Here is a 24,368-nt window from a genome sequence, read left to right as displayed (position 1 = left end):
GCATTAAAACCACGATCCCATTCCAAGCCAGTTGTCAATCTTTCGACTGACTCAGCGATGGGTGGGTGCTGAGAGGACAGGAGCACTTCACAGTATCTGTGGATACACTGCAAGCATCTAACTGGAGGGCCCTCGACAGAGACCTGAGGTTGTCAGAGGTAGAGGTGGATTAATGTGAATCTGTGACACCCACTGGTCATGAATCACAGAAGTGGCTCTATAAGAGCAAACACATCAATAATACAACATCCATGACTGAGTGGCTGACAGCAGTGGTGCAGAGCTGTGATCAAAGACTCCGAGGGAAAGGGAAAATACCTCTGAGGAACTATTTCCTTTTATCTCATTCTTTTCCTGCATGTAGATACTTTGTGTTTTGACACCATTCTGTCAAAAACCCAAGGGGGAAGGCGATGAAGAGACTAAGATTATTGTCCTCCTAAAGGGGCCTAAGTAACATTACACCTCAGGTCCAACCACACCATTCAGTCATCTTGCATTTGCTTCTTCGGGGCCACACTTTTTAGATGGGAAACATCTAAAAACAGCATTTGCTGTGTGCTGCTCGGTTCACAACATGCTCTCTCTGCTTTAGATAAGCAAACACACACATTCAAGTGTCAATGTGGGGACAATATTGTGTTTAGACTAAAAAGCTTTGGCTATGAGGCTGCCAAAAATGTCTTATAGTTACCAGAGCTACTGAGACTAAGTTTTAGAGACGTGTTTTGTTGTCGGATGGTCTGAGGACTCTGAGGATGTACCGCTAGGATGGAAATAATGAGCTGAGAAGTGAGGAGGAATCCATCCAGGACTGCCCTGCAAAGACATCCTCATCCATCTGTCCATCCAGCCAGCTCTGTGTGAGGCAGTCACATGATGCTGCTTCTTCTTCTTCACAGTCAGTCCCTTGTGTCGGGCTGACTCAGGCCAACTCACAGAGGTTTATTTGTGTCGTGGCCATCAGCTCCTCTCTTTGTTTCTGTGACCTCTGGCGGAGGAGCCAGCACAGACACAACAATGTGAACAGAGGCGAGATCAAACCAAAACAGAGAAAAGAGCTGGGGAGAGGGGCCTCAGGTTCAGGCTGAGAATGTGAAATCTGGTTTTAATCAAGGAAATAAAATCAGTCTTAAGGGCTTTAATAAAACAAAGAACTGTACCCCATCAGTTTGAAAACGTCTTTGAAAGAGTGTGTGCTTATTATCTTCAGTATCATAATTAAATATGTACTTTCCTATAAAGTCCCACTCTATACTGGAGATGATTCCTTCCTCTGACAGAGATTTATCCTTTTTTCACTCTGTTGAGAAGTATTTTAGGGGAAGTTCCTGACTTCCTTTCTTGGGACAGAGACATCATATGATGTACAAATTGTCAAATAAACCCCTATTATAATGTGTGGTTTGTATTTTTTACGCTGCATGTAAAATTGATTTGACAATGAATTCACAACAGAGCTTAACAACACAACTGAAAATACTTTTAAAGTGTACTATGCTTCTTGCACAAAAAGAGAATTATGCAACAAATTGATAGAATATTGTCTTTATTCTCATTGCAATGACACATGCAGATTATTGTATACTGTAGTACGTATATGGTGTCAGTGTACTTTTATGTGACAAGCCATCTTCAGACTGGGACACCTGGATGTTTAACTAAATTAACTCTGTTCCTGGGAGACAGCATAATTATCAGGTTGCTGAAGGACGCGTCAAAGCAAAATTATAAAGATATGATAAGGATTAAGCAGGATGTCCTGTAAGGCGTGTACCATATCCCTGCATTTACTCGAAAATTGATTATCCTTTTTTTTTTAAGGCCTTTTCATTTCAATACTCACAGTTGCTGATGACTCCACCCAGAGGATCTCCCTTGAAGTCAAACTCAATGTCCATGTACTTCCCCTGTGGATCAGAGCACAGGAGTTACAGCTGAAATTACACTGTATTTAATTCAAATCTCTCTTTTCACCAGTGTCTTTGCTTTGAAAACACTTTGTGAGTGAGCTTACGGCTATGTGCATTAAAGAGCATGACAATGAACTGGGTCTCAAACACAGCTCATGAGTTCTGTTCTGTTCGCAGTGACGGCCGCTGCACAAACCCGTTCATGTTACAGCTACAGCACGTGTTGCTGGTCATAAGCACAACTGCCTCTGAGGAGGGATGGCCCCCTCCTGCCCAATTTCTTTCTACTAGAGGCCTAAAACCAAACATGTCAGGCCCCCTCCCCTCGTTCTGTCTGAAATTTGAAAGTTTAAACAGAGAGCCCTGTGTGTTTGATTTCTCTCCCCCCCTCATCTGAAATATTAATAGCAGACGGGTCCTCAGAACAGGCCAAGCTCTTCTGGTGAGTGGGCTCCAGCCAAACTCAATAAGCCCGCTGCACTCAGCAAAATGAAGTGACAGTTTGATTTAGAGTTTTCTGATAAACTGATGGAGCACTGATGAACTGGTGTCTGGTGGGAAGGCCAGAGATCCATGTCTGGAGGTTTATGCCAAGGTTACATAAATATAAACAGATCAGGAGCTTAATCCTTTATAATACTTCCTCTTACAACTGCACGTCCGAGCGTTGGCATGTGTGTGTACGTGCCAGTGTAGGTAGAAAATTGAATGTAGTGGAACATCTAAAATTAGGGCAGGAAAAGAACATTGGCAGTCAGCCTCTGAGCTGCTACTGACTGGAATAACCAGTTACAATTATTGTGTTAGCATGAGACATTCAGACAAAACAAACCTACAGTCTTGTGGCATTACATCATTGATCAGCTGGAAGTATTGGTAGATTAAAAAAGAACTTTAACACAACTGTGATATGTGATGCAATATCATGTCATGAGGGCGGAAACTGAAGCGGTCGGCTGCTGCTGCATTCAGGCCTCCTTCAAAATACTGATCCAATGAGAAAATCCCCCCTTTCGAAAACAGAACTACAACAACTCAGCCTTTCATTCTGCCACTGTCCGGACATTAACCCTTTTTCTGGATTTGTGTCTGTTTTCGTGCGTTTGCATCTCTGTCCTCTGTAAAGATTAGCGTTAGATTCCTTCGGCTTCCAGCAGGTGAGTGCAATCCATCAATACAGAAAAAAGAGAAATTAACTTGTACCAAGACGTAATTTGTAGTCTACATGGGACAAACTGACAGTCCAATCACACAGTTCATGGACAGCAGTGTGGGTCAGAGTACAGAGTATTTACAGAGGCCATTTAACATGTGTGAGTGGAATACATGAAGTCATAGAGTGCCTGCTGTAACTGAGGCAGTGTGAGGGCTGTGATACTGCACAGATCCAATAACTGCCTTCAAATTACATTAGAAAGGTAGATGGACATGCACCTAACAAAAGCCCCCCAAAATTAAGACTGACGCATGATGATGATGTTATTTCCTGTTTTGCATCATTTACAGAGGGTATGTGTCCACAGGAATTATACTTCATGTGAGATTCAAACCAGTTGATATGTCTCGTCATATGTAACAGCAGCACTTGTGTCGAAGTTTAACCAAATTAATTTAAAAAAAATGTGTAGTGATCTTTTGACATTGTTTGTGTCTTTTTGTATAATTTTGTTATTGTACTCATTTAGTTTGTTTCAGTTCTTTAAATTTGTAAAGAAGTGGACATTAAGACTCGATTCTCTATGACCTCTGTGCTTTAGTTAGAAAACATAAAAAAGGGGTGTGGTCCTGCTCAGCCAAACTGATGCAAGAATACGAATGTTCGAGTAATGGTGTAGAAATTATGAAAAGAAACAGATGAGGACAGAAACCCAGTGGGACCCATTTTGAAAGCAAAACACAATGCCACATAAAATGAAATATACAAACAGTGCATGTTAATTATCTACCCACATAAAATTCACATATTTTGTTGATACCTCTGCAGAGGATACTTACAAATCTGGATGAGTTATCATTCCTCACAGTTTTTGCATTCCCAAACGCTGTAAGAAGAGAAAAACAATCAAGACATGAAGAAAACATTGCAAACATTCAGGCTCATCCATCAAGAACACATTTATAGCCAATACATTGAATACAGACCAAAGCCTGTTTACAAAGCATCCAAATCTTGTTAAATGATCCTCACCACTGTACCCTCCCTCCAGCTAGCTGTCAATCATATTGGGGCTTGATGTCAAGGCCATTTGTACTGATGAGGCCCCATAATTCTGTATGGATTAACCAAAGTACCAGGAGCTTCCCAGGCTTAGGAAGGACTAAACCTTACTGTCACGCCACATTCAAATAGGAAAGTGCTTCAATTTGGGCCAGTGCTTAAAAATAAACAATAATAAACATGGTGTTCAGACAACGTGTTGTAGTGTCAAGTTTTGTGCGTAAGGACGGCAAATGTTTAACAGGCGTGCAAGCATTTATACACTAGGCCTTGTGTGAGAGTCCTCTATAACAGTATTTTTAAATCCAGGGCACATGCTTCAAACCAAATTTCTACATTAAAACGATATTAATGTGTCATGCATCGCCACGCTATTAGCCTAACTGCTTAATTGCTGATAACAGTTGATTAATGCGTAGGTTTAATGTGAACGTGTGGGCTGCTACTCTGTTACAAAAGCAGCTGGGGGGCAAGGAGGACGGAGAATAATAGAGCCAGAGAAAAGATAAAATGCAAAAGAGAAATAGGGAAAGAGAGCAAGCAGTGAAATGAAACGGAGGGTGAAGAGAATGAAACCAATAAAGATTCTGCAAGAGAGCGAACGAGAAAGAAAGAGTAAGCATGACACGGATGCATAGCAGGATAATGTGCTCGCCTCCTTTTTAGCATTAGGGCAATTAGATAGGCAGAAGTTAAACTGTTACAGATGTGTCAGGTTTCTGCAGGGACTCAACCAGGGCAGGCAGCTTCATCATTCCCGGGCATTTCCTGTCCACTGCCCCCAATTAAAATACAGCTGTTACTGTGCCAGCATTGAGAAGTGTGTGTGTGTGTGTGTGTGTGTGTGTGTGTGTGTGTGTGTGTGTGTGTGTGTGCGCAAATAGGGGGTTAGCTGAGGAAATAAAGTGTGTCCCACAGTATTTACAGGTTCCTCATCTGTGACAACATTTTCCATCCAAAACCCACAGTTGCAAACTTGCATATGTAATTTTTAGCCATCGAAATCAAGACCAAATTTAGGTCTTCTTGTTTAGCATCGTAATGCGTTTGGATAACAAATGTGTATATTTCTGAGCCTCTGCCAAGTTGGGATCTCTCCTCTTTAAGCTCATCTTTGTTTTACTGTCTGGATATGTCAAAATTCAAATAAGGTTCAAGTTCTGTAAAAAACTTTACAGTGTCAAAGAGGAAACGACATTTTTAGAAAGTTTGTAATTAAAGTTTCTATTCATTAAAAAAAAATGATTGTTGTGCGATTATTACTCATGATGTAAACTGTTCTGCATATTTGTTCAGACAATACAGACATTTTGCTACCAACGTTGCATCATAAATATCCTCCCTAAAAACTCAGTAAAATATATATAACATTAAAAAACCTTTACATTTCTGCACCAGAGGCTTCTGAAAACATTTCCTGCTTATTTATTTAGCAGCTATATCTCAAAGTTTAGGGATTATTAGTGTTGGATAGCCAGTTATAAGTTTTACAGAGTTTAACAATGATTACATGTATTTTACTGGTCTTTAAACTTTCAGAAACTAAACAAAAATATATCACAGAACTCTAAATCAACAGCAAACTGGAGCACATCAGCTGGAAACAGGTCGAGTAGGCTGCAAATATACAGTGATTGTTTTCCAAATTTTGGCTGAAGGCTGCCTTTGAAGGAATCGGGTGCATGATGCTTCACTCACCCTCCAGCACGGGATTGGACTGCAGCAGCTGTTCCTTGACCTTGTTCACCTCCTGGCCCTTCCCACACACCGCTGCCACATATGACATCACCAGCTTACTGGCCTCTGGAACACACACACAGACATTAGGTTAATGTCTTTATTAGACATGACTGAAGAGCACGTTCAACCATTTCACCATACACTATAAAATCCCCCTTACATCATCTGACACCCATCAGGACAGGGTGTGATCAGTCATGAGTCTGGGATACAGCATAGAAGAGTGGGACCCATTACAAAGATGCACTTTTGTTTAATTACATGACCATTATTGCATCAGGTTGTCATCATTCAAACTACTGATTTCGTCTGGAACCAAAGGGACGCAGTGAAGAAAGAGATTATCCCTGTTTATCCACTTCTCATGTCAGGAACTGATTGAAGATGCTCTGACACTGTGCTCTGAGTGAAGCATGTTCCCTAAAATGATTTTCTTCTGCGTTGAGGAACATGACACAAGGCTAAAGAAGCATCGGCTGCTGTCTGGAACAAGTGACCTGCCTTGTAGGATAACTGCTGGCAACAGTGTCATCTCTCCAGTCCAGTGAAATGACAGTGACCCAGAACTGATGATGTTTGTGGTGGTGCCAAGGGAGGATAGAAAGAGCTTGACAGCAGTTGTTGGTACAAACTGCTGATGAGCCTGGCAAACAAACATGCTCATACATTTAGCTCAGGTAACAAAGACTGTTGCTCCACCATCTAGGGGAGCAACAGTCTTTGTTGTGTAACAAGGTATGCATGACGTTACCTGCAGATTTTTATCACACAGGCTAGAAAAATAAACTTCCTTAGTCGCTTTTGGAACTTTGTTATGTCTCCTTTACACTTCAGTCGCATCTGATATTTTGTCAGAGAAGCAACATCAAGGCAGAGGCACGAGAAAGCTCCCAGCCAGACATGAACGTCAGTGACCCATATCGATGGGGTATTTGTGATGGCTGTATTCCACTACAAAGCTTCAGGGCTGATGAGATTACTGAAATCCAAATTCATCTCCTCAACTTTACTGAGCAGCTTCTTGGAGTGGAGTCGTTTAATTTCCATGAGAGGTTGAGAACACTCAAATCAAAGGCGAGTTCATTATGCAAAACATGATCTGTCACCTTGTACTTTCCCATTGCATTTGTCCCAGGTCTGTTTTATTAGCATATCTCTCTTTTCACTCTGGAAATTATTCTTTTATTATCATGAATAACAGAGAGTTGGCAGTGGCTCTGTTTAAAATGACTGTGTGGCTTCATGGTTCTGGATGTTTGCAGCCAAATTCATGTTGTTGATTCTGGGCTTCAGCCAGAGATCAATGTAACAATAATCCAAAACTATTAACAGTTTCAAAACAGAAAGTCCCATGATCAATACAGGCATTAATGAGGGATCGCAGCTGCAGCACATCTAGGCTGGGTGACAAATTCTTATTAAATTAAGCTTGCTTGATATTATTATTAACTTGTCTCAGATAAATATGCCTATTTTACTCATAAATATGGATTCACCAAAGACTATTATACAGCTACCGCAACATTTAAGAACCATCAAATCAAATGATTATGGCAAACAAAAAAATAAAAAAAAGCATGTTTTAACTTGGTGCCATATAATATTCAGGGTTTGAGTAAATATTTAAGCCTAGAAATAATGTGGTGGAGATAACGGTTACTGCTGATATAATAATTCTTCTCACATTGCCTAACCCCTGATTAAAGCTAGATGGTGAGTTTTAATGTCAACCAAAAGGACAGTGTGGTTGTGGATCATTCCCACACTTCAGTCAAACACATGCAAGTGTAGCTGTGGCAGATTGCAATTTGCTGACAGTGAAAGCCCCTCAGACATCAAGTCTACACACTAATGCAGCGCTGTAAATGCTTTTGGAGATAAAAGCAAACATTCGTTTAATAGTTTCTAAAGCAGAAATGCTGTGAGCCAGTAGCTGTAATAGGAAAAATGACCTCAAGATTTACAATTACAAGTGTGAATATATTTTATGAGTAGACTGGGACGACATACTTTCCCCACAGTTTATGCTAAGCCAACTCAATATGGCTTTTACCTGCATTACAGTGCTGCCAACAGAGACCTGTGATATGGCACTGCCAGCAGAGAGCAGGAAATTCCATTCCCCTTGGATTTCTGTAAGGTATGTGAATCTGCTCCAGTACATGGCCGCACTATTATAAAACCGAAAAAGAAATAAAAACGACCATGGGTGTAAAAGCAGCGGCCTCAAACACTGGCTGTGTAGTATTTCCAGTCAAGACGATTTTTAAGTTTCCCCAACTGGTTCATTTGGATGTTGACTGTAGACTAGGAGTGTCGTCAAACGAGAACACCATCTGTCTGCTGCTCGTCTACTTTGATTTGTCTGCCTCCATCATTTTACACACACTGCATGTACAGGTCAGCGCATGGTTACAGTCACATTTCATGTACTAACATGATGTTTGATCTAATCTTAAACTGCACTGTGACTTTATACATAACAACCCTAATCTTACAGACTATAAAGCACGACAAACAAAAAGAGATGAGAAGATAAAATGGCACATTTTAACTCTTCAAGGGAGCTATTTACTAAGGGACCCCTTTACCTTTAAAAAAATGAAGAATTGATTGTGTACATACTTGGAACAGATGTGTTACTCATATCAAGATCTCTAGGTAAACTAGTGCAGTGCCTGTTCTAAACCTGCCTGTTTGGAATGGGCTGTTTGCTTGGCCTGTAGTGACGCTGGTTGCAGCCTTGCTTCTTTCTGAAACTGATAAAGTGACCTGAAGTACTTCAGCCACGAGAACCAGTTGTTGTCAGACGCTGTTGTTATTATTGTAATGTCACTTGTGTTGATGGGTCCTTGTCGCCTGTTTATTCAAAGTTTATTAATATTGAACATTTCTATATCACGCCAAATTTCACACTGCACTTTCCTGGGTCCTTAACAATTTGCATGGAGAGTGTGAAGCTGATGAGATGGAACCGTTCTCTAGATGCACTTTCGACATAAACAGATTTATAGAATTATTAGATAGATACGATAGATGGATGAATAGATGATTTTACCAAAGAGATCTAATGCAAAATGTGAAGGGGGCTGTTGGAGAGGAGTGTAAAATGCTTGACACTGCGAGTGGGATTTCCCCTGAAATGAAAAGACTTATAATAAATGAAAAAGAGAGAGGATTTGGCCTCTTACCGGTTTTCCCCGCCCCACTCTCTCCTGTGATGAGGATGCACTGGTCCTTGTCCTGGTCCCTCAGTGAACGATAGGCCTCATCTGCCAAAGCATAGCTGGAAGACAAGAGGCAACAAAGGCATGAGCTCTCATATTATAATTAATTGTCCCTCGGCTTGCATTATCCACTTGTTTTTAAGGATTCTTCAGTAATATTGCAGGGAGATGGAGTGGGGTAAAATAAGTTCAGAGAAATAGTGCATTTCTCTGTCAGGCTGCATGGGTCTAGTCTAATCAACAGCATGTGGCTTTATTGGAAATGAGGTCACATCTGCAGGACAGCCGCAGGATTGGAGTGATTCAGCTTTATTTAGTAACACTGGCTGGTTTATGTTTTGGGATTTGGCTTTGATATTTGACCATTTCCTGTTCCCTTTCCCAAACTTACTACTGCACGGATGCTGCTGTTTAAAAGTCAAAAAAAGGAAGAGATAGTTTTAACTGTCCAATAATCACTTTACTATAAAAACAGTTAATAGGAAATTAAATCTATTTTAAACAAACTCTGGCAGTTGTTTAAACAAAGCATGTTGGTCAATGAGAGAGTAAAAAAACCCTGAATGATAGAAGGGTAGCGCCAATTATGAAATTAAGCCTATTGTCACACATTCCAGGACAGCGATACAATGGAAAAGTGGGACTGATTGTTGCGATTTCACCTCCCACCAAATTCCATGACTCTGTTCTCTTTATGCAGACAGTCCTGTATGATGGTTTGAGAGCAGGGTGTGGATCGTGTGAGGGCCATTTCACAATGACAACCTTGTTCTCTGTTATTTCAATGAGATACACCCACAAGGAAGAAACACTAATGGGTGAGGCAGAGGCTATTGCTTTTTACAGCTTCTATTTGGCAAACAAACAGTTGTGCACGGTGCTGTGGGAACGTGTTCCAACGTTCTCCTCCAGCAGGACACAAGGCTACAAATTAGCTTGGTCTTCCGTACCCCCCTCCGTACCTTGGCTTTCGTTCCTCTGGAATTTTTTCCAATGCCACGTCTGGTAATGGCAGTGATTAAGGGGGGAAATGTTGCATGTAGTTCCCCCTTTTTGTGCCTCATGAGTTGCCCAAAATGTGCTGTTGAGAAGTTTTGTGAGGTGGTACACTGGATATTGAATATTGAACCAATATTTAATATCAAGACCTCCATGATCAACTCTTGGAGAATGTCTGTAATGATGAACTGTTATGGGAGGGGTGGTAGGGTGAAAATGTAATGGGTCAATTTAAAGCTCACATCTAAAGGATATATCCACCCTGCTGACGTGCCTCTGAGAAATATGATGAATCACTGGGAGATCTACATGTGTGTTAAATAGCAATTCAACTCAATGACAGTAGCTTTGAAACTATCAAGGGTTTAATCTCCCTCTTAAATATCACCCTAAGATGAGTGTCAGTAAGTCTTATGTCCCCTGGGTCTGAGTAATATATAGTATTTATAAGCAATAAGTGAGACAAGAATGCAGGGGGGGTGTCTAACAATCACAGATGCTGACAGGGATTTCCATACAGCTCCACCAAGCTTGTTCTGAAGTGGAAAATCTAAGTCGGAGCGTGTGAGGTTTCATTTACTTGAAAAGGTAATGACTCAAACTGCAAACTGCACATTAAAATGTAGAGTGGCAGCACCCAGCAGGCTATAAAACTGGTTCGACAGGGTTCAAAGTGAAATCTAATGAGGGATGTTCAGACTGGAGTACATGCTGAAGGCTTATGCGGCATCATTCTTTAATTTCTTCATTATCTATACCATCTTCCACAAATGCACCAAGATGTGGAAAAACAGAAAGTAAAAAAAAAAGGTCTAAAAATGCCCAAATCTAATTTTGGGCACAGTATTAGTGGAGTCAGTGTGGCGAGGACCAGGAGTGGGAGCGTATAATCACATGCTGAACTAACACTGACCTCCAATTTGAAAAGTAGCTGATTGCTTGCAAGAAGCCATGACAGAGAGAGGGCAGAGATGGACAGCCAGATGAATGAATTCCAGGCCGCAATACAAAGTTGGAGCTCAGGCAGGCTAATGGAGCTTAGGGTTCTGCACCATCACACATTGTTTGGGACTGGAGCCAGCGCAGCCCCGCGGTCAGTACCCTGAAGTGAAGGGGTACACTAATGCAGCATTACGCTCTATAAAAATGCCTGTGAGGGGAGCTAGTGTTGAGATTTAGAGGTTTTCTTAATTGCGGAATATTATAGGACTGTGAAGAGCTCTCGTGCAGCTATGTAATGAATTACATGACGTTTCTGACTATTCCTCTACCAAGTCAAAAAAATAAGCATTGCCCCAACAAAATGCAGGCATGAGAGCTGCAAACCATTGTTAACATTGATGTTAACACAGCAGATGCAGAACATGCTAAAAAAATAAACGAATAAAACTCAAATGTTTATGAGGAATGAAATAAAGTTTATTGGGTCTCAAGGAAACACAGTGAGGGCTTTTGAGAAATGCTGAATGGAAAACTTATTTGTGAAAAATCTTTCCAGAAAAACTTTAATGTTTCATTTTCGGTGCCATCAACTGGCTGCACCAACTTGCTTTCTGTCCAACCGAGCACATGCCATACTACCGTCCCGAAATCTCTGATCAGGGCTGAACCCTCTCCCACACTTGGGACATTACGTCACTGCTGAAAGGGGCAGAGCAGCGCAGATGTCTGCTTTGTGAAAACACTCCTGTTCCCTGACCTGATCCTGACAATGAGCAAAACATCACACAATTATCTCGCCACCCCCCAGAGGAGGCCGGCTTGGGGACTGTACCAGGGGAGGGCAAGGGGGGTGGAAAATAGGAGTGGGAGGTCCTTTTACCCACACACACACACAAGAGAGCTAGCCTTATGAATGGGGGTTAGCAGAAGCAAGAGGCCACAGCTACCACTGTGCAAGCGCAGATGACATACATGTTAAATTAAGAAGAAAGGTCACAATCTCAAATTTAATCTGTATTTTTACTCCAACTCTGTACACAAATGCAGGAAACGACAAGGTAGACTTAGAAATAAAGACCGCCCGTGTGGTGACAGCATTAGGAGCATGAAAGCATGTGTGAACAGAAACTGGCCACGGCACTTCACAAATGTGGAAGTCAAATTGATGTGGAAGGGGCAAGGTCACCATCAAAGCCAGAGGAAGCAGTGAAGTGAGGCACCAAAATCCCATAGGCCTCCGTGATCAGCGTGTCGCGCTGTGTGTGTGTGTGAGGGTTAGGCTGGGATATGGCCTTGGACCATAACTGCTTGGCACCTCCCCTTCACATCTGCCTGCAGGCTGTAATTTGGATGTGCACGTGGCAGCGGTGAACACAAAGCCACACTGGCATGAGGTAAGCGGTAGAAAATAGTCTAGTCAGTTCTTTTTACTACCGACCACTGGTAACTGGGGCACAGGAGGGGATGATGGGCCTGCAGTGTGTGACCTGAATCTTAAAACAGTGGATTACTTCTCGGGCAGATTCACTCTTTAAAGTGGTGATTTGTAGATGATAATGAAGCTGTGATGTATGGGTTTGGAGCGATGCCCACCCGGCTACTGGCAGATGACAGGCCTTATTTAAATGAAATGGATAAGTCCAGTTCACTACTCTGATGCTAAATTCAGCTTATGTTTCTGTTGCGCCTGTGTATGCATTGAGGAGCCTTACAGTAGCCTGTGATCTCAGTGTGATCTGGCTCCTACAAAGGCCTCAGGAAATCCGCCTGGCTCTGATGGAGCAGCCGAGGAAGCAGCGTTTTCCTGGTGGCTTATGACCAGGTGGAAGAGTGGGTGGCTTGTGCATGGAACACACACACGCTTTAAGTGCGAGATATTCAGGCATTTTTCAGAGATTGATGATGAATTTGCTGATGTGGGTGGAAGCAGTGAGCGGATACACATAGACACAAAAGAGGGTTGTGACAGATGTGGCCCATGTGTGTACTGGTTTAGACAACGTGTTGCTGTAAGACGTGTTAAGGAGAAGAGCAGCGCCACAAATGATACACAAGACCATGATCAACATCTTATATTCAACAGATTCTCAATGTGCAACTTACAAGGTGCAATGAAGACTGCCTCTAAATCTCAAAATTAAAAGCTTGAAGTAAAAAGCTGCTACCACACATCTCTAATTTATTCGACACTCACTAGAGGTTGTCTGAAAACTCTGTTAAATTGCTCATTGATACTCCCCAACGCATACATCAAACTGTGAGGGGGGTCCAAGGCTTTAATTTACTTTACTGCACAGCAATTTAGTGTTCCACAGCAGGGGAAAACACAGGTCCAAGTTGTTTGTGTGATCCTTGCAAAAGCAGGAAATGTGCATGCTGAGTAAGGTAGCGAAAGATCCTCAAAGCAGGAGTTCTCAAACAAAGACCCTTCAGTACCTCTTTAAGCAAGTTCATGTGAATCCCTATTTGGAATCATTATAAAAAATAAAAAATAAATATATATATATATATATATATATATATATATATATATATATAAAAAATGGGGGCTAAAGGAGTTGACCAGATTGTCTGAGTCACGCTATTTCATACAATGCATACAAATATAAATGCCATGGATGATAACGTGCCTCCTTGTGTCTTTGGCTATGGGACAAAGAAAATGCACCTCAGGAAAAGAAAAATATAGCCACAAGTACAAAGCCACAGACAAGATGATGGAAACAGAAGAGCAAGATGTCTTTTTATAGCAGCTTAAGCACCAACTCCAAGATCTGAGGACTTCCTCTCGTCCTGCTCTCCAGGTCTCAGCCTTCCACTGCAGCAAGGTTTCTGGTTAATTCATGCTCACAAAGGCAGAGCTGTGTACAACACATCTTCTCACTGGGGCACAACTGACCTAGAATGAGTGCTCAAGATAGGTACAAAAAATAAGTCTCCATTGAAGGCCTTAGATTCTAATGACTGATACCAATCTTTTGATATCTACCACAAACCTGACTGCAATAGAAGATTGTGGATGATTGCTAGTCTGTCTAACTCATCTATCTGCCCCATAAAGATTTGCAGTTTGAATTGACAGATTGGTCATTGGACGCCAACTGTGATGTTGACACAACGGCTTTCCCTTTCATTTGCGTACTTGAGGCAAGGAAACTTGGTGCAGTCATCTCTAAAACAATAGGGGTCACCACTGAGAAAAATACAACCACACCTCTGGAAAGGGGCAAAGAAGATGAAATATAATAAAACTTTTTTGGTACCCGCTTCTTTATTTGGGGTGCTCCAGGCTTGTGCGAACTTCTTTGCCTTGACAAACTGGCTGTGGATTCTTTTCCATACTTTCCACCAGAATGTCTCGGTATTACGAACAATCTTTGCAAACTATTTCCAGGGGCCATCGAAGAATCTCTATGCTCCCTCATTATTGAGGGGTCATAGCAATTTGTGTGGAGACAGACCTGTTTGGATCTCCAAAACTTAACATGTTACTCTGTCAAGAATCTTCTTGATTTAAAAAAAGATATCTTAGCCTTTGAGTCTTACATGAATTGTAACATCCCTAGTACACACTGACACAAAGGCTGCATATCAACTGTAAGATCAAATTTACTGAAAGATCACTTGGCAGGCATGTCTTCTAAGAAGGAATGGCCTCAGGGTGACCATGTGACCCACTGATCCCATTCAGACAACAGACAGAGTCATTGTGCATCTGACATGTAGTGAAATGTCTGTCCCACATCAGCACCACACTGGTGGGGGAAACTCTCTCATGCTCCAAAATGAAGAAGCCACAAGCAGATTTTTAGAAGGAGATTGCAAAAACTTTAAAATATTCTTCTTTCAGAGCCAAAACAAACAGTTCACAATGAAATATTACAAATCAAAAGAGAGAAGAATGGCTAATAAAACTTATAGGCTCATAAACTGTGGGCTGATAAAAAAACATGTAAACTGGTGATTATTCAGGATTGTATGGAGCTTCACCAATGATTAAAAACATATCACATGTAACTCAGATACAAGCAAGATCAAAGGCTCTGACTTCTTGCAACTGGGTAAATGTAACCGCAAATCAAAGTACTGACATCACACAGGGATTTCCAACAGCATTTTATAGCAGAGGCAAAATGAAAACCTCCAACACAAAATTACTTTCATCCTTACAAAAAAGTCAGGCTTCACTGAAAGAAACACAGCCGCTCAGACGATGACAAGAATCAAGCGCTATATGTTCGCTTTGCATTAATTCATCAAAGCAGCATGTTAAGATGTCTTGGAAAACAGGAAATCTCAATTTATTAACCAATCTGAACTGACAGGGAAGATGCGATGGGGCCAGTCTACAGAATGTAATTATCCTTTTTTGCCATTTTGTCTCAAATTATCCAAGCTTGTTTGATTTCATATGAACAGCCACATGCTGGCCTTCCATGGCTGTACACCAGCTACAGAGTAAAAAACAGTAGCTTTACATCAATGTGTTTTCACTATGGTTTGGCTCTGCAAAAACGTAAGAACTGATGAAAGTATATCTGCCTCTTGATGGTTACCACTAAACAAACAAAGTAAATCAACTTATTGTGAAAGATATAAGGCCCCATGGTGGAACAACATATGCCACAGCTGATATGGGTCTTATCTATTTGCCTCCACTTTGGTATGCTTCTCACAGGTTGTTATGCAAGCTGTGGACACAGATAAAAAGCTAAATCCCCATTGTTCTGATTATAAAAAGGCAGAGTTTACAATGTTTTTTGGGACAGCCACAGAGAATCTATAAAATAAACTCCTGCGCTCACAGACCCAAGAAATGACGGCACGCAATGTTTAATCAGTCAGGTAGATGTATGATCTTTGAACCATTCACTATCAATTATTGCCTGTGTGCTCAGTAATTACTGATACTGCTCACAAACTGTTTGCACAGTAGGAGAAATTCAATATGAGACAAACGCTTAAGAAGAAATATGAGTATTAATAAAATAGAACTTTAATTATTATAAATTGTCCTTTGTCCTTTGAATGAAAAAACATTGTATATGATAATGCTATATTTTATCATACAGACTTATTTTTGTCAAAGCTTTCTGGTGTAGGGACAGGCAACATTGGTAGAGAGTACACTCTCCTCATCATTCTCTATCACCAACATACTGGAAAAACAGAATTAGTTTGATCAATAACTTTCATTAAACTCTAAGCAAGAAAGAGATCAAGTCTGCCTGTGTAAGTGTATTTATAAAGATGCTGTGTTTTTCTGATACAGGTATGAAGCAGGTATGAGAATGCTACCAAATGTACCAACTGATTATAGATGCATTAATCAATTTCATACATCTGCATTTTATTTCTTGGGTGAAGCCGTGGGTGGGAAAATGAACACACACACACTTTCCCTGTCATCCCTCTCTCTAGGTCCACTGAACTAAGCATTACGCCAACACACATGCTGGAGAGGACTCACTCTGCCCACCTGAGTCAAAATGCCATTTCATCAAGTACCCACTTAAATCTACCTACGTAGTTTCTGTGCTGCAGCTCCTCTAGGCATCCTTGAACACGGTCTGTTTTATATAATAGCAAAAACATGAGCACATGGCATAAGCATAGCAAATAACTGCAGCTGTGACAGATTAAAAACAAAGAAGGAACACAGAGCAATTATGATGATGACTATTTCTAAGATGGCGGTCCATGATCTTTTCCATATTTCATATCCTTTCCTTGACAGTAAGGAAGGCTGATGCCAAACATGATTTTTTTTGTATGTCTCATTAAGTTGGAGACTGATACTTGAGTCTTAAGTCTGTGCCAGTGTACTGACACAGTTAAACTTTAAACTGGGAGAACAATTTGGTTAAGTATTTACACAAGGTGAGGGGCAGGAGTAGTTCATGCAACACCCTAATAAATTCTACTTACAGTAAATTTACAACGTTGACTTATTGCCTTTCGATCAGTATTCCAGCTGACAACAGTGGAAAGACAAACACGGATGCGATACCAGGATGCAGTGAATGGCTCCAAAGTCCATCATACTGTTATACCCACGGGTATATCAGTAAGCAGACATTTTACATATAAAACAGTCATCCTGTGTAAAGATCAAAATGAATCTAAAAAAGTAGGCTGATGGGAGTTCTGAGTTGTGAAATATTGCTTCAGTTTATTCTTAGATGTTTGGCTGCAATCTGATAGACCGATGCCAATGGCAATAAAGACCAGTAATTTCACAAACAGGCATGGGTAACCAATTCTATGCACCCCTAATTATTCATAGACGCATGTTCCGAAGCTACACACATACCGGGGGAAAACATAAATAAACAATCTGATAACATGCTGAGGAGCATCACATGGTCATAATGTAGGAGCAGATGGAGGGAATGGCTCTGGTGTGACGCTTGTCAAGCAGGCACTCAGTAAAATGAGCTTACTCCCACATGTGATCTCTCATCAGCGGCTTTGACATGAAAGGCACAGACCTTTCCCTAGAAAGTGCAGTTACAGCAATTCATGAATTATTATAATCAGTGATTGGTATTTTTAGACAAGGATGTATTCATACACACTCCAGTTCTGTCATACATGACTTGGGTATTATCACAAGGCATACAATGATAAGGCGTTTCAAGGACATTTCAGGAAGAAAATCACCATTAGACAAGCAGGCTCGGGTGTCCAAACTCTAACAGAAGCAGATTTCACAGTCAAGCCGTCATAAAGCAGCTGAAAGTCCAGACATATGTCGTGCATGGGGCCTCTTTACTCCATTAGCCAGTGGTGATGCTCCCCTGTAACCAAGGCTCCATAGTGGCACTAAGTATTGAACGCTGAGCATTAGGGGTCTCAATACCTCATTAAACATTGGGGAATAGGATCTTACCCTAGAGACGTGGGGGCTAGCTGCCTGTCCACAAACACACACCTCTCAATCTGTGTCTGGCTTGGGCAGCTTGGGACACAGTAAAACACGACTCTGGGCCATCTGCAGTGCTGCTGCATGTAGAAAGGCTTCTGGTTGGTCCATCACTAATGCTCAGAATGTGTGTGGAAGGGAGGGGGAACACCTGCCAGTTAATTATAAGGTGCCTCATCTGGATAGAGAGTTTTGTGCTAAATTGGCCGGCAGAGGAAATGATGGATGGATGATTAGAGATGGGTGTGGCAGATCAGATCTCTCCAGCTGGGAGGAAGAAAAAAAGGATTGAATTTCTTCAAAATTTTGGGACTGGCTTGATTGGTTGTAAAATTGCCTGGCATTCAACCTGTCTGGGGATGGACCCCCCCTCCTGTCCTTTGCCAGCTGGGATTGTGTCCAGTCCCCCTGTGGCCCTCAAAGGATAAGCGGTATAGATAATTCTATGTCTAAATATCTTGGTATAACACATCTGTCACAGTCTGTAGAAATTGGATTACATTGCTACATATATAATACAAGCTTGCTGTCACGGTGGCATGATGTGTAGCTGGTACAAACGGTTAATGGTCTGTATTTACAGAGCACTTTTCTAGTCTTGATGACCACTGAAAGCACTTTAGATTACAGTTTCTCAATTCACAAACACATTCACAATCTGCTCTTTTCTCCTGAGCAACATTAGGTGAATTCCACTGGATGCATTTTTGTTGTTTTATTTTTCCTATAAGCTGATGAAAATGTACCAGAAGCACATTTTGCATGTTGTGATGAGTACATCACAACAGTTTTCAGACTTTTTCAAAACTAAACTGATGGATTTGTTGTACTAGTCTGGTGTCTGGCCTGAGAATCAGCCACTGTTTACAATAACTTTGATTAAAATGGAACTTAACAGGCAACAACTTAACAGACAGGGCACCAGCTGCAGTTCATCCTCCAGCTGATGAGCACACATGCACACACACAAACACACCTCTATTTGTCTGGGGAGTACAAGAACAGGTGTGAATAACATGAGCACCTGCATACATTCACTGTTACTCATACAGAGCACAAACATACACAAGGTATTTAAGTCATCCTTGGAGATGCAGACGCACACACAACAATAATGATGCAACATTAAACAAAAGCAACATGTTTTTGAAGAACAAAGATGGTCCTAAATCGTACACAAGATCAAGTTAGACAATGTGCTTGTGTTTGACACTCACAGCTGACAGTTTGTCACTGTGTCTGAATATATAAGCACATTGTTCGGCCAGGAAGTCACAGAAAACATACTGACACGTCCGATCTTAAACCTTAAAGTCCAAACAGGTGCAGCTGATTGACACGGTGGTATTATTTCCAGCGTGTGTGTGGGTGTCCAGAAGTGTGAGGGGGGAGTCGAAGGCTTGAGCTGTTATCTGCTGCTTGTCGTTTGTTCTCTAAAACATCTCTGCAGTGACAGTAAGGTGAGAAATTCAACCCAGCCAACAGCTACATGCACATTTTTTTTCCCCCATCAAGCTGCATTCAACACCATTCATGCATTAAATTACCCACAATTTTACAATGCACAGGATAAACAGTTTTTAACACAGCAATACATCAAAAAAGGCTACATCTACATATCCCAACATCTTTAGATAATGTTCTGACCTCCTGATTTCATTCTGTTTAAGTGTTTAATGAGGATCAGAGGCAGGAAGAGCAAGATTCCTCTGACCCCCTGCTGTTACCTTAATTAAAGCCCATCACTGATCCCCTTCAGCATTGGTCAGTCAATGTGGCAATAACGTCGCTCAGCCTGATGAGGCTCAGTCATGCAAAAAACAGGGTCACGACTAACAGCAATATTTTCTAGTTTGGGGGGATTGGGAGCCATCAAGCTTCTGCATCATCATCCATGGATAAATTACATGGAAATACAGAACTCTGGTGTGTTCGTCACATGCATGTACGTACTTTTCCTTTTGTATCTTCACACTTTTAATTAATGTGGTGAGCAGTGAAAGGTCTGATGGGAAATATTTTGTTTTTTTTAATTGCTGCTCTGTGTTTAAGGCTTAATGAACCATACATTTATTTACTTGTAGTGATTACCAGTCAGGTGAAATGTATTTCAACTACAGCAGCCATTTGTGTTCCCACACCACAATCAGTTGTCTACACATGAACAGATATTCAGTCAAAAGTGGAACTAAAACAATTTAACTGTAGAGTTAGGTTCAGTCTATACTGGGACAGTGATACTAAAAGTGTGCCAGTGTGTTTTATATACACTGAGGATGAAAACAAATGAGGTGAATACTCTGCTTTGCTTCTAAACAAAGGTTAGATCAGATCCGTATAATTTCGTTTCATGTAGTCAGAATATTTCTATGCTGTAGAGACAACTAAATTGTTTGTGTAACTTTTAACATGTCCAACAATGTCAAAGAGGTACAGAAAAATACTTAAGACGAAGGAGCTCAAATGTTATCATCATTAGTACCAAGGCACCGAACCCCCCAATTGCTCACAGGGAGCTGCTCCGGGGCTGCCCATCACTCCACCATCTCTCACCACATTTGCATGTCTGTGAGCCCTTTTGTGTGTGTGGGATTGTGTTTCAGGGTTAAAAACTGCATGTATAAAAATGAGTGTAAAAAGAATTTCCCCTTGAGGGATCAATAAAGTATCTCTTCTTCTTATGATCTAATGTAACTAATTTACTAACTATTGAGATAAAACACTAAGCAAGCTGTATATTCTTTGCACTAAGTGATGCTCAACATGTTGTGGCACTTTCAGTTAAAAATATGAGTTGTATGTACATTAATCAAAGTAAAATATTGAAATACCACCAAATGGTGTAATGTTAAATGAGCATGAGCATTTGACCAGATCTCGGGGGTTAACATTACTTGAGGAAGATCAATGCAAAGCCACAAAGCTTGGTCCAGATGGTCAGACCGGGGGGATTAAGATGAATTTATGTGGCCTGTTGAGACAATCTGCATTTGACTGGCATTTCAGTTCCTCTAGAAGAGCCTGTCCTATTAAACTGGGCTTAATCTTCTTTTCTTAAAACATGGTGATGTTTAACATGTTTAGATGATGTACAGATCAGATACAGATGACATATATTTTTCACCCATCACCAGAGAACCAGAGACCTGAGATGGGGAGAGATGTTGGCAGACTCCTTGGAACCAACTATTTGAACCATTTGGACCGAAACTGATCAAACTATGTATTCTATTGAATGTGGTTCAACTGTAGAGGGTGATAGATCTTATAAAGTACAACCCCAACTGCCCCTGAACCCAGGACAAGGCTTCATATCTTAGCCTCTTTGGTTTATAACAGCTCCTCCATCCTCTTTGGATTCAGACAACGTCCTGGTTTTTAACAGTTTGAGCCAGCAGAGAAGTGATGGAGTCTAGTGCAAATGACAAAAATCTATATTCCCAAAACAGCATCTAGTGTTTCCTCATTCTTTACATGACTGCCCTTTTAAAGGCAGGCACTAGTTTCAGTTCATGTCAGTGTGGTATGAAAACACTTTTGTCAACCACCCAAATCATCTTAATGCAGCTGGTCTACTGCCAAACAACATTTTTAAATTCCCTAAATGTCATTAGATCATAGATCATCCCCTGGCAATGTACATGTTTGGTTATTGTCTAAGTTTAATGATGAGGACTGTAAAATGTCTTGGTCGAAATTGATAATTGAGATTCCATGCAAATGTTTGCATGTAAGGAAGTAAATAATTGGTTGGGAACACGCTAAAAATGTTGGCATCCCTCTAATAAGTTTTTCCTTTATTTTATCATCATGAAGTTAATGTGATTGCCACCATCTGCACTTGGTTTCCTAGAAAGCCTTGCTTTCCCTATTCAAGTCTGTCTCCCAGCAGCCATGATATTTCGTGGCAAAATTAATTTGATTTCGGGCATAAGAAATCATGTCCACCACTGCATATCCAAAAACAGAAAGAGGATACCACTTTTGCTTTCCTCCTGTAGCTCGGAAGCTTTCCCCAGGTGGAGAAAACGATGGAACAACCATGTGGACACTCTACCAGGCAAAAAGGGAAAAAGGAGCCACGTTGTCAGATGAGGCAAAGTAGGCAAAGAAAATGGAGAGGGATAGAAACCGCAGTAAAACAGGAGTGAACCTCAAACAGGCATTCACGACGGAGAGACGCCATGTTACTGGTCAATGCTCAGTTTGAGCTTTAAGCCAATAAAAGCACAGAGCAAAAGCTTTTGGGGTTTTTCTCCTCTGAGCGCAGGATCTGTTGTGGCCAATTTAAGTTCTCATCACTCAAAAGGTAAATTATAGGACAAGCTTCTAAATTTCCTTTAAAACAATGTACTAAGTAACTGACAATGAGAAAAAACCCTCTTTTGTATAGTCCTTACCTACGGAAGAAGAGATGGAAGAGTCAGGCAGTGAAAAACAAAGGGATGGATGAAAAAAGTACAACAGCCTGAAACTGTGTCATGTCAGTTTTGTACAGCTGGCTGTAAAGTAAAGCCAAGGAGCTTGCTTTTGTCTGGAGGGAGTATGTCTGTTCTGAGACAAGGGCACTCTCACTCTCTCAGTCTGTGTCTCAGAGGGGTTTTGCTGCAGCCCGAGAGACACAGAGGGCTAATTGACGAGTATTGGGCTTTGTTTTATCTTGGCAGTCTCGCAGCAATGCTTACTTAATGTTGCCAGTGGACAGATGGCACGCCACGGTGCTGAATGGCCGACAGAAGCTCCAGTCCCACTCTCCACACAAGAGCTAGTGTCCCTCTGATCCCCCCCCCAACCAGCCATCCGCATTAGTCACTGGGGCCACATTGATAATCCTTACAGAGGTTTGCAATACGCTCTTCAACACACAGATGACAGCCCCTTCTACACATTCAAACTAACAAAACCATCCTCAACATCTTTGTTGAAAAGATTCCACATAAGAGGGAATCAAATTTAAAACCGCACAGTCAAAGTGCTTGAGCCTTTCATGGGGCATAGGACGTAAATGTAAGTTGTTTTTGGGGGGTAAGGGTCAGGACCTGGAAAATAAACTCACATGTGTGGACTGAGTTCATAGAAGTTTCTGTTGCGATACTCCTCCACTTTGTCAGGTGTGAAGATGGGCAGGGACCTGTAGGGGTTCATGGAGATCACCACACTGCCAATGTATGTCTGGAGAAGGAAGAAGAAAATACAGAAACATTAAGTGAGAATCCACATTGACATTTATTCAGTTTTACACAGATAACTTTTCCTCGCCTCCATCCATTTGGGTGATAATAGTAAAAAGTGGAGGTGGGGGGTTCTGCTCCTGTCTTTTTTTCCTCAGCTGGTTATTCCTGATGCAATGTTGAGACCTGCAACGCCTGGAGTGAAACTTGAGATGCTGAAATGAAAAGCTTGTGGAATCTATGGTATATGCAAACTGGAAAATGGTCAGTTTATGCATGTGTGTGTGTGTGTGTGTGTATAAACATTATACCACTACAGGGCTGGACGTTAGCAATGGGTGTGAACAAAACACAAATCTGCATGTAAAATTAAGATCTTTTAAAAACAATTCATTTGGCATAAGTGTTCCCCATTAAAATGACATTGTAACACCTGTCAGTTACACAATAGATGTAAGTAAAATTTCAGCAGTGGGGTTTTAATCAAACTTTGTATCAAAGACCTACAAAAGCACCACTTTCTCCGTTCCACACGAAGAACACCTTTATGTAAGATTCATGAAGCTCTCATTCAGCAGATAACCCTCGTCAGATATGTTTGAGAGCAAATGTAACCAGCAATCATCTTTAACATCCTCCCACGTTTGAAACGCAGTCCAGATAGCACTTTCAAAACATCAACCTGAAACATTTTTTTCTTGCTCTCCATGGTAATGGCTGTTGCATAACCCACTCTGGCGAGAGCGGAGCATAGCCTTCCCTGTGGCAACACCACAACCTCCCACTGCCTCTCGTTCAATAGCACACCGGAGGCAGAATGAGGCCTTTCTAAGTGCACAGGATGGGTACAAAGGGGATGAGTGTGTGCGCCATGTAAACAAAGTATCATGTAGTAAAATGAGGGGCTCTCTTGACCAAAAGAGACACACAAAAAAATATAGAATTTTTTTCTCATGCTTATCATGTGTATTTCATGAATCCTCTCACAGATCATACAACTGGTGTCAAAATGCTCAGGTAACTATGACCTGGGGGTTTTCACACAATTTTATTTTTTATAGTGTGATTCAAAACATTAGAAAGTTGACAATCATGCATTAACCTTTTGCAAACAAAAGATGAAGAATTGATTTCAGATTCAAAGATAAATTTAGTGAAACTGTGCTCTAACACAGAGTTCCATACACATAGAGGGCTATAGGGAGTGTCATGTCGCATCAGCATGGACCAATG

General features: G+C 41.1%; 1 protein-coding gene across 5 annotated transcripts in view; it reads right to left on the bottom strand.

The window, feature by feature from the left end:
- Window positions 1-24,368, bottom strand: part of myo1b (myosin IB) — a 62,222-nt gene that overhangs the window by 27,232 nt on the left and 10,622 nt on the right. For all 5 annotated transcript variants that reach the window (XM_020089914.2, XM_020089912.2, XM_020089913.2 and 2 more), the window contains exons 3-7: window positions 23,021-23,136; window positions 9,063-9,157; window positions 5,830-5,934; window positions 3,909-3,955; window positions 1,847-1,910 (exon numbers count right to left, since the gene is read on the bottom strand). In XM_020089914.2, the coding sequence (XP_019945473.1) occupies window positions 1,847-1,910; window positions 3,909-3,955; window positions 5,830-5,934; window positions 9,063-9,157; window positions 23,021-23,136 (427 nt within the window). The remainder of the gene's footprint in view (window positions 1-1,846; window positions 1,911-3,908; window positions 3,956-5,829; window positions 5,935-9,062; window positions 9,158-23,020; window positions 23,137-24,368) is intronic.

This window comes from Paralichthys olivaceus, chromosome 10, assembly GCF_024713975.1.
Source record: "Paralichthys olivaceus isolate ysfri-2021 chromosome 10, ASM2471397v2, whole genome shotgun sequence".
In the NCBI taxonomy this organism is placed as follows: Eukaryota; Metazoa; Chordata; class Actinopteri; order Pleuronectiformes; family Paralichthyidae; genus Paralichthys; species Paralichthys olivaceus.
The sequence above is the reverse complement of the archived record's forward strand: the minus strand, read 5'-3'. Positions and strand labels throughout refer to the sequence as shown.